The 11660-nt window shown below is 42.2% G+C and overlaps 1 protein-coding gene across 1 annotated transcript; it reads left to right on the top strand.

Moving 5' to 3' along the window:
- The first annotated feature begins 1736 nt into the window (after positions 1-1736).
- Positions 1737-10157, top strand: LOC118427957 (zinc finger protein 208-like). The gene is made up of 3 exons (XM_035837924.1): positions 1737-1854; positions 2986-3708; positions 7931-10157. Exons 2-3 carry the CDS (start codon positions 3008-3010, stop codon positions 9270-9272), a joined length of 2043 nt encoding a protein of 680 aa, XP_035693817.1. The 5' UTR covers positions 1737-1854; positions 2986-3007; the 3' UTR covers positions 9273-10157.
- Positions 10158-11660: the final 1503 nt, after the last annotated feature.

Genomic DNA, 11660 nt, shown 5'->3' with positions numbered 1-11660 from the left:
TAATTGCAAACCTACTAAATTAGTAATTTGAACGGAGCTCTTCAGAAATCGGAAGTACTATGACAGTCATTTTATTATCTTTCTTACACACAGATGTCAAGAATATGGTGTTTACTTAGCATACTGACATCTTAACATACATAAGCCTATCAAAATAGTGCACCCACAGAAAAACATTGGGTGCACAGCTCCAATTTTGGGTGCACCTGGGTGCACAAAACCCCAGTATTTCGAGCCCTGGCTGTTAGTTCTGAAGACTTACCTGCCTTGTCAGCACGTTGTCAGTAAAGTCGCTTCAGTTTTTGTTTTTGAGGCAACAGGTTTTAGTCATGTTCTATTTGCATTAAAGGACAAATTTTGAAAATCTTGATTTGGACAGGTGAAAAATTACAGTTATGGAAGTAGTTTTGATTTCACATGAATAGTTGGTTGTGGTTTTTAGAAGTTAGTTTCGAAGGTGTTTGTTTTGTTGGAAGCGTATTGTATTCACGATGATTTCCTTTCTTTTATGATCTTCGTAGAACAAACTTAACATTATTTTGTAAGCTAAAGCTAACATTGTTTTTGTACATTCATTGACAAATGAGGAACAGTTGCAATTTGTTGAGTACAAGGGGAATGAGTTAACCCTTACGAGTGAATATATAACCGACGATGATGATAAATGTACTAGTATTATTTTCCTGTTCTTCTTTGAATAGTACCTCAATGTTACATGTGTATATATATATATGTTTTAGGCTTGTAGTTTGAATTTAGATGATATAGCAAAAGACTAGCAGAAGTTTTAGAATTTAGTATGATAAGTTCACTTTATTGATTACTAACTATCTTTGTTGTTGATTTTGACAGTTTGCATTTATCTATTTTGTTAACAGTGATTCTGAAATAAACAGTTCAAAAAAGAATGTACATTTGTAGTTTTTCTTTCACATTGAATTTCTTAGCTTAAATATAGAAAATTCCCAGTTACTTATCATGCCAACCAATAGAACACGAGATATTCAGCATACGAGATACCAAGACCGGAAGTCTTGCTGCATTTTCTTTGAAAGTCACTAGAGGCCGAATATCTAATCATTTCATTTCCCCAACACCTAAACAGTGTTAAATAAAGACTTATTGGATAGTTGTAAAAGTGACATCAATATGGAAGCTATGAGTGTGGAACCAACTTTGTTGGTGATGCCAGTCTATTACACTAGTGTGTCTTTTACCACGCCAGTACATGTCTTAAATACAGGAATGAATGCCCTGTTGGCTCTGATACCATGTTTTGTTCCTTTAATTCTTTTTGCAACAGTCATCACAACTTTATGGTGCCTATTTTTGAAAATGTAGCCATCTTTTTTTTTCACCCATCATGTTTTTTTTTTTCCCTACCGCACTATTTTTGCAGTCTGCGGAGCATGTCATCCATAAAATTTACTTGCTGTGGCCTAAAATCAAAATTGCAATACCCCTTCCCATCATACACCAATGGCAACCAAAATGGCAGCGCCCGTGGACGCAGGCTAAACCATATCGCAAACCTGTAATACATGTGATATAAGTGGTCAAGTTATCAAATTGGGCCTTCTAAATTATATCGTCATTTAATATTTGATACAATGTCTCAGCATTCAGCTGAGCGATATCGCGACAACTGTTGGATAACCAGGAGACGAAGTTTGACCCAAAACAAAATATTACTTCCGGGTCACATGACACTGTCTTCCTGTTTATTCGGGGAGTCGAGAGTGACAGCGGTTTGGAAAAGTTCCCGTCCTTCCGAGGCAAAAAAACACAACTTTCGCGGCTTTAGAGACGACCTACTGGAGTTTGTGTGACCGACTAGTCTTCAAGTCTGTTCAGGTAAGACGATCTGCTGTAATTTGACTCCAGAAACTCTAGATTTGACAGAGAACTCAAGCGTGTACTGTCGTGTTTCGGTAGGCGGTCCCGTCAACTGGAAACCGTCTTCTGTGGGTGTTGCAAAACAGACCATAACCTGCAGAGGGAAATGATCCTCATGTTCCTTTTGAACTTTGCTGTTTCCTGACCAAAAATAGAGGAAACTTTTTGTCACACTGTTTATTCAATTCACACAGAGGAGGCGAGGATCGAGGATAAAAGGCGGAAGATAACGTAAACAAATTTCGGGGCCCTTCAGGGGTTTATAGATCTTTCTTTTATGAATTTGTGGCGTTGTAATCGTTAAAACGATGGAAACTGCATGTATGATACGCTTATTTGCTTTTCCAAGAGTCGATTTTGTAGTGTTTATTGGTGTTAAGAAATACCTTACTGGTATAAACGGCGCAGTTGTTGTATGTACAGTATACTGTAAACCCCTCCATCCGCCCCTGGGTCGGAAACTTCCGGATCCCGCCATTTTCTGACATCTGGTGTTCATCATGGCGTGTTCCTTATAGTAAGGGGAGGGTCAGTAACTGATGCTTGGACATGTTTCCCCATTTATCGTTTTCTCTTTGCACATTCGGGACATTGTTGAACAAATAACATCTGTATTAGCTGAAGTTTGACAAATTTTACCGAATTTTAAGATTTTTTGAAGAGATTCTCTGTTTTCACTGTAGCTACAAGCGTGGGGTGGCGTTTAGCGTCAAGAGTCGTACTCTTTTGTTTTTGTTGTATTGCTATGCTTGTAAACAACAGATGTCGGTCCCTTTCGCATGATACGGTCACCTCATTAAAAACTCGTTTTTCGTGACAAAATCGAAGCGAAATCCAAGGGCAAGCCGTCAGACGGCAGACCAGGTTCCTGTCAGCGCGTTTGAGCTTAGCTGTGAATTACCGTGATTTCTGCTTGCAGTTTGACAGAATTTTATTCGTTGCTTCTCTTTTCCATGAAGATTCTGTGTCAGTCAATGGAAGATAAACCGCATTTTCGCCCCTCACCACGCCTCACTAAAAGGCAAGCATTGTACACCCAATTAACTAAGAATACAGCATCTTAAATTACCGTTCATTTTGTCTCTACAGAAGATGCACAAGATCTACCAGGATGTCGACAACAAGCAGTGCCCAGAGTTTGGGTGACGTCAGGAGAAAGTCGAAAAAGGATTCTTCTGTGCGATCTGTCAGAGAGGAGAAACCCTACAGGTGTGAGGAGTGCAACATGCAGTTCAGACAACTTAAGGAATACATGCGGACTCATACAGGTGAGAAACCTTATAGGTGTGAGGAGTGCAGAAAGCAGTTCAGTCAGCTGAGTAATCTGAAGACTCAGGTGCGTACTCACACAGCTGAGAAACCTTACAGATGTGAGGAGTGCGGCAAGCAGTTTAGTCGGCTGGGTCATCTTGAGGAACACATTCGTACTCACACAGGTGAGAAACCCTACAAGTGTGAGGAGTGCAGTAAGCCGTTCAGTAAGCTGTGTAATCTGAAGACTCACATGCGCACTCACACAGGTGAAAAGCCGTACAAGTGTGAGGAGTGCAGCAGACAGTTCAGACAGCTGGGTGATCTAAAGAATCACTTGCTGACTCACACAGGTGAGAAACCTTACAGATGTGAGGAGTGCAGCAGACAGTTCAGTCGGCTGGGTGATCTGAAAACTCACATGAGGACTCACACAGGGGAGAAACCCTACAGATGTGAGGAGTGCAGCAGGCAGTTCAATCAGCTAGGTCATCTGAAAACTCACATGAGGACTCACACGGGAGAAACCCTATGCGTGTGTGGAGTGCAGCAGGCAGTTCAGTGAGCTGGGTCATCTGAACAAACACACAGGATTATTTCGTAGCAAACTAGAAGTTAACTACAACTAGCACGTTTTGTGTCTTTATTTATATATCTACATACAGTAGCGAGGTATGTCTACAAGGAAAAAGTAGACTTTTGTTTGTAAGATGTTCGAAGCATTTCATGTCTTGATTTCTACCTCTTACTTGTATGATGGTAAATTTATGTTCCTTTGTTTTGATTGTTTTGTAACAAACTTACTACTAGAATTGTTTTTGTACCTTATTGAAATTTTAACCGTAGCAAGTTAATGTCTAAAAGGGAAAGAGTACCTCCATTACTACTGAACATACAACATGTTATAATGAATCCATTGTTATTGTACTCTACTAGGAATAGCTACGATTCTTAACGTTAGGTTTAGACTCGCATTTTCAGTTTACTGATAGAAGAACAAGAAAACATAGTGTTAAGAATGTTTTAAGTTAAGATCAGTTTACTGATTAGTAATTATCTTTGTTGTTGATTTTCATATTTGCCTGTTTTGTTAAGTTACTTTAAAATAAACAGTTCGAAAAGAAATGTAGTTTTTCTTTCACATTGAATCTGTTAGCAAATGGGAAGTACATAAAACTTCCATTTACTTATCATTCCAACCATTAGAACTCAAGATACCAAAACCGGACGTCCTGTTGCATTATCTTTAAAAGTCACGAGGGGGGCGATTTTCTGCTTGTTTCATTTTCCCAACACCACATCAGTGTTAAATTAAAAAAACACGATCTCTGTAGTAATACTAGTATGGTCCACCAATACCCGATATCACAGAGCCGGGGTTTGGCTGGACTTTTTAATGTGGGGCCACTTGAAGGCAATGAACTAAGAAGTTGGAAACTGCACGGAGATAGCGGTGGATATTTGTTTTGAAGGCTGATAAGTTGTAGACAGGATGGAAACAGTTGTCGTCAAGAGAGTTTTTGCTGTCCTGGGAAAGAAACTTGGAAATGGGACAAAATAGAAAATCCAACAAAATCGCCTAGAAATGCGTTAAAAACAGTCGGAGCCGAACCTATGCTATGAGAAAAATATCTCGACAATCGAGTAATCGGGAGATGATATTTTGACCCATGACCACAATACTTCCGGGTTATCGTCCCCGCTACTTCCTGTATACTCGACGTGGCGAGGTCGACAGACATTTGGAAAAGTTTACGGAGCGAGGCTATTGACAACCTAAACAGGCTATTGCCACACTCAGTGTGTCGATAGCCTAAACAGGCTATTGCCACACTCAGTGTGTCGATAGCCTAAACAGGCTATTGCCACACTCAGTGTGTCGATAGCCTAAACAGGCTATTGCCACACTCAGTGCACTATTTTTTAAAATTTTGAAACTAGAAACCACTAAAATGTGAAAATCTTACGATTATATTTGACAGTCAACACTCTGAAAATACAAATGGCATTCTGTGTCCATCATCAACCCAAAGTACGATCTTTTCACGCGTTTACTGTAAAGGCGACATGTTGACAGTCACAAGTATGCAAATGTGCTAACTATATTTAGTACCATGCAAACATCGGATGTGATCATGTTAGCTCGGTTTTGGAACATGTGTTTACAGACGAATTCCTGCCGTTTGGGAGAATTTGCGGCCTCAAAACTTATATCACAAGTGAAGCGAAGTTATAGTTGTTGTTTTACTTCCATCATTTTTAATGTGAAAGAACTTTGTAGCGTCATAGCGAGATCGACCGATATGTTACGACTACGAGTACCGCGTAACCGCTAAGGTGTTTGGATGACATAGCGGCGGGGATCCGCGAAAAAAAATGTGAATTTTGAGCAAAAATACCGCAGAAATATGGTTAGAAAAACCCACATTTTATTATTTCAGGGGTCCCTGGTCCAATTAAAAAAAAATAACAAGTGTACCGTAGCGGAACCACTGGATTCTGCCGATCTGCGGCTGAAAAAAAATAAACGTACCTAAACATGCACACATGCACCAAAAAGTCCCAAAGGTGGGTTTTGATGGTTCTGGTCGCAAGACGAAAATATTCTTATATCAAATGGATTTTTTTTAAAAGGTAAAAGGACAATTGAAAAAAAAAAAAATTCCAGCGCGGACTCGAACTGGGGTCGAAACTGGTAACATGGTTTCACAAGCCAACGCTCTCCTCACTACGCTACGGCCAACATAATTAACAATTCGGCATTAACAGGTATCTGAATGTAGGGCATAACTTGAATACGTCTGTTCATTCGAAGATTCAAAGATTCCAATGTCTAATCTTCCGAACAATCTAATCAAATGTTGCTTGTGTAAAATAATGTCGGGAAAGTCATGTTACAAGCTCTGATTGGCTGGTTGGCATCTCGGTGTGTCAATAGCCTGTTTGGCTATGGGCACAATACCCACAGCGTTACTTGAGAATCTCAGCATTCAGCTGAGCGATGTCGCGACAACTATTGGATAACCAGGAGATGAATAGATTTGACCCAAAACAATAGAATACTTCCAGGTCACATGACGCTGTCTTCCTGTTTACTCGGGGAGTCGAGAGCGACAGCGGTTTGGAAAAGTTCCCGTCCTTCCGAAGCAAAGACCACAACTTTCGCGGCTTTAGAGACAACCTACTGGTGTTTGTGTACAAGACTAGGGTTCAAGTCTGTCCAGGTAAGATGATCTGTGGTATTTTTTGCCCTAAAATTTCTAGATTTGACAGAATACTGAATGTGTCGTGTTACCTCCTCAACTGGTAAGTCAGCTCCATTTTTCTGCCTTCTGCGTGTTGGAAAATAGACCATAGTCATCGATAAATATGTTCCTTTGTAGCTTTACTGTTTCCTCATCTGAAATAAAGAAAACTTTCTGTCACACTAGTTTTTTTTGTTTATTCAATTCACACAGAAGAAGCGAGGAGGAAGGCTGAAGATAACGTAAACAAATTCTGGGGCCCTTGATAGTTTTACAGAAGGGCCTTTCTTTTATGAATTTAAAGCGTTGTAATCGTGAAAACGAGTGGAACTGCAGCTGTGTTAATGTGTATTAATATATAATAATTGCATAGGCACTATTGTAGTGTTGATCGGTGTGAAGAAACGTCTTGCTGGTATGAAGGGTGCAGTTGAAATATGTACTGTAAACCCCTCCTTCCGCCCCTGGGCCTAAAACTCTCCACCATTCTAACATCTGGTGTTCATCATGGCGTGCTCCTTATTTGACGGGGAGGTTCAGTAACTGCTCTACAGACGTGTTTAAAATTTAGGGATTTCTCATTAGTTTTTCGGAGACAAAAAAACTCATTTCTGTGAAGATTTACCTAATGGCTTCACATATTTTGCTGAGAAATCGCTAAGAATTTGAGAGATCACCATTTTTGTTTGTTTCTAATTGTAGCTGTGGGCTTTCGGTGGCGTATGCCTGTATGTCGTCAAAAGTCACACTTCTTTGTTTTTGTCATAAATGTTATGATCGTATAGAATAGATGTCGGCCCTCTTTCGCAACCGTTAATTAATTAAAAACCTGTTTTTCATGACAAAATCCAAGGCAGGCCATGGAATCCAAAGTGTCGCCAGCGCATTTGAGCTTCTTGGGGCATCTACGCTGTGATTTGCCGTGCTTTCTGCTTTATACAATTTGGCGGAATTCCATTGGTTATTCTCTTTTCCATGAAAATTCTACAAGCAGATGTTAGGCACCGTCTGTTTTTTGTAAACTTTTTTTTAGTCGTTTTAATCGGGCTTTCTATTTTGTACTGTTTCCTGAAGTACATTTCGGTGAAGATTTACCGAATGACTTCATTTGCTGAGAAGTTGCTAAGAATTTGAGAGATCACCATTTCTGTTTGTTTCTAATTGTACATAGCTGTGGGCTTTCGGTGGCGTATGCCTGTATGGCGTCAAAAGTCACACTTAGGGCTGTGTACCTAAATACCCGTACCGTACCTAAAATTTGTTAAGGTACAGGTCCGGAGCTAAACATCTGTGTACCTGTACCTGTACCTGTACCTAAACAAACTAGATCACTATTAAACACTGCTGGACAAGTAAATCCCGAATCAACAATGACAATGGTGATAATCTTGCAGTTGAAACTTAAGAAAACTTGTCAGTGGTTAAGATAAACCGCACTTTCGTCCCTCACCACGTCTCACTGAAAAATGCATGCATGGCACACCCAATGAAATAAAGATGAAGCATCTCTTACTCTATCGTCCCTGTTGTCTCTACAGAAGTTGCACAAGATCTAGGAGGATGTCAACAACAAGCAGAGCCCAGAGTTTGGGTGACGTCAGGAGAAAGGTGAAAAAGGATTCTTCTGTGCGATCTGTCAGAAAGGAGAAACCCTACAGGTGTGAGGAGTGCAGCAAGCAGTTCAGTCATCTGGGCGATTTCAAGAAACACATGCGGACTCACACAGGTGAGAAACCCTACAAATGTGAGGAGTGCAGCAGGCAGTTCAGTCAACTGGGCAGTTTGAAAAAACACATGCGGACTCACACAGGTGAGAAACCCTACAAATGTGAGGAATGCAGCAGGCAATTCAATCAGCTGGGTCATCTGAAGAAACACACGCGGACTCACACAGGGGAGAAGCCTTACAAGTGTGAGGAGTGCAGCAAGCAGTTCAGTGAGCTGGGTGCTCTAAAAACTCACATGCGGATTCACACAGGGGAGAAACCCTACAGGTGTGAGAAGTGTAGCAGACAGTTCAGTTTATTTCATCAGCTCAAAAGTCACATGCGGACTCACACGGGAGAGAAACCCTACATGTGTGAGAAGTGTAGCAGAAAGTTCAGTCATGTGTGTGCTATGAACAAACACATGCGGACTCACACAGGTGAAAAACCCTACATGTGTGAGAAATGCAGTAGGCAGTTCAGTCAGCTAGGTGCTCTGAAAAGTCACATGAGGACTCACACAGGGGAGAAACCCTACAAGTGTGAGGAGTGCAGCAGGCAGTTCAGTCAGCTTGGCCATCTGAAGACTCACGTGCGGGCTCACACAGGTGAGAAACCCTATCAGTGTGGTGAGTGCAGCAGGCAGTTCAGTGAGCTGAGTAATCTGGAGAGACACATGCGGACTCACACAGGTGAAAAACCCTACAGGTGTGAGGAATGCAGCAGGCAGTTCAGTCACATGGAAAATTTGAAGACTCACATGAGGACTCACACAGGAGAGAAACCCTATAAGTGTGAGGAGTGCAGCAGGCAATTCAGTAAGCAGGGCCACCTTAAGATTCACAAGAGGACTCACACAGGTGAGAAACCCTACAGGTGTGAGGAGTGTAGCAGGCAGTTCAGTGAGCTTGGTCATCTGAACAAACACATGCGGACTCACACAGGTGAGAAACCCTACAGTTGTGAGAAGTGTAGTAGGCAGTTCAGTCACCTGAGTAATCTGAAGAAACACATGCGGACTCACACAGGGGAGAAACCCTACAGATGTGAGGAGTGTAGCAGGCAGTTCAGTCGACTGGATAACCTAAAGACTCACATGCGGACTCACACAGGGGAGAAACCCTACAAAAATGTGAGAATTGCAGCGGGAAGTTTAGTCAGCTCGGGAATCTGAAGAAACGCAAGCTTACTCATACAGGTGACAAACAGGTGTGAGGCGTACTGGTGAAGCCAGCAGATGGGAAAGTGATCAGATCTGACAGTTAAGTCAGCGGTTAAACCTGAAAAGTTACATGCACCAACACGTGTCAGTAAAGCGAGTTCAGCGTGTTTTTGAGGCGCCAGCCTTTTCTGTTATGGTTTGATCTCATGTAAATATTGAAGTTCAGATATCAGTGGTGTTCTATCTAGAATTTAGTTTTTGTTGGGCTTTAATAATGTTCAATTCCTATTTTGTACCTTCTTTGGTGAAATATTGTAGATTTTGTTTTGAAGCAAAATAGAATGATTGTTTTGAAGCAAAATAGAAGTTAACTACAACTAGAACGTTTTTATTAATCTTAATTGACATACTTACATAGAGTTAGCTAGGTATGTCCACAAGGAAAATAGTAGTATTTTGTTTCTAATATGTTTTCTTGGAAGCGCATTGTGTTTTGATTCCTTTCTTTTGATTTTTAGAATGATAAATTTATGTTTCTTAATTTTGATTGTTTTCTACTAAACTTATAACTGTAACTTAACTTTTCTTTTGTACCTTGTTGACATATGTACCGTAGCAAGTTAATGTCTAAAAGGGAAAAAGAACCTCCTTTATGAGTGAACTTACAACCTGAAATGATGATAAATCCATTGTTATTGTATTCCCATTCTACTAGGAAAGCTATGTTTTTAACGTTAATTTTAGACTCACAGTTTCAGTTTAGGTAAGAGAACTAGCAGAAGTGTTAAAATTTGTGAGATGAGATCAGTTTACTGATTAGTAACTATCTTTGTTGTTGATTTTGATATTTACATTTTTTGTTAACAGCTGATTTGAAATAAACAGTTCGAAAATAAATGTAATTTGTCATACACGTTGAATTAGTTACCACACGAGAAGTATAGAAAATCACCATTACTTCTTTTTTACTTCTTATTCCAACCAAAAGAACATGATATGTAGCACACGAGAAACCCAGACCGGAAGTCCTGCTGCATTAACTTTGAAAGTCACTAGGGGCTGATTTCCTGGTTCTTTCAGTCTCCCAACACCACATCAATCTCTAGATATATCTTGCACACGCGCGCGATACCAAGACCGGATGTCCTGCTGCAGTATGTTTGAGAGTCAATAGGGGCTGATTATCTAATCATTTTAGTTTCCCAACACCACATCCATGTTAGATGTGTAAATGGATGTATGTATTATTCATTTGAGTTTTGAAGACCACCGCTTCTCGGAAAGCCGCACGTGAACACTAGCGTGTCCACTTCAGATGGACGCCGGATGATCTCGGCAGGGAACATCCCCAATCTGTCCTGACTCAGTAGGTTGTAAAGATGAGTCAACGGGAAGGAATCATCTCCTTCTGTCTTATAAATAGATAACGTCCGTCGTTAGTGACACTTTGCTCTCAGATGCTAAGCACGCAGCAACGCTTCGCAATTTGTTCTGCTCTGCAATATGTCACCAAAGAAGAGCAAACGCTCATGCAAAAAATGTGGGATCCTTATCCGAGACCACCACCACGCAAAAGCAGGAAGGTTCTGCACAGGTCCCCCATGGCCAGCGCCGACTCCCTCTCCAGACCCGCCGGCAGCCGCTGACTCTCCCCAGATCCCGGATCTGGAAACTTTGCAGCAACAGCGAGAGGACTTGCAGTGAGCCATTCAGCGAGCACGCCTGGCTCGGGAAGTTCGAGACTTGGAGGCGGACCTGCGGGCGCTGCAACTCGACATCACCAGCGGCAAGCCAGTTAACAGTCCGCCAGCAACTCCAGAAATGCAGCTACCAGGGGCCACACCGCCCGTACCACCCCCTGCAAACCAAACGCCTCCGCCGTCAGAACAGACCCCGGCAGACCATACGCCGCCGCCGCCGCCGCCACCTGCACAGACCACGACGACACAAACGCCTCCACCGCCAGCACTGACCCCGCCGATTGTCCCGCCGCCAGCACCAGCTCCTGCGGGAACGCCGCCTCCCGCGAACTTGCAGGAGTTACGGCAACACCCGCAGATCCAGGCAGCGATGCAGGAGCTGACGTCTTCGTCGCTGGCCCTGGACGACTTGCTGTCTCGCCCGACCACCGTGCCGGCCACATCCACAGTCCCAGCCAGCACTCCATCACCAGCTGCGCCGCTTCGTCGGATAGATCAGGACCCTCAAATCTACCTGGCAACCAACACAGGTGAGACGGCCTTACAGATTTTAGATTTCCTGTCTCCCAGTTCCATCGTTAAACACGAGCAGGTTGCCACCACCGCGGAGGGCACTAAATTGTGGGTTTCTATGGGGGGGAAGAAGCCAGCGCTGCGGAGTGTTACCGTGAGCCAGTGGGCCATTGCTAATACCAAAATT

Source organism: Branchiostoma floridae, chromosome 12, assembly GCF_000003815.2.
Source record: "Branchiostoma floridae strain S238N-H82 chromosome 12, Bfl_VNyyK, whole genome shotgun sequence".
Taxonomy (NCBI): Eukaryota; Metazoa; Chordata; class Leptocardii; order Amphioxiformes; family Branchiostomatidae; genus Branchiostoma; species Branchiostoma floridae.
This window is presented reverse-complemented; position numbering and strand designations above follow the sequence as displayed.

What these genes read in the sequence shown, in the direction of transcription:
- LOC118427957 (XM_035837924.1), top strand. Translation starts at nt 3,008, where the DNA reads ATGTCGACAACAAGCAGTGCCCAGAGTTTGGGTGACGTCAGGAGAAAG. An exon ending in GGAGTGCAGCAGGCAGTTCA is followed by an intron (nt 3,709 to 7,930) that starts GTGAGCTGGGTC and finishes TTGTCTCTACAG; the next exon opens with AAGTTGCACAAGATCTAGGA.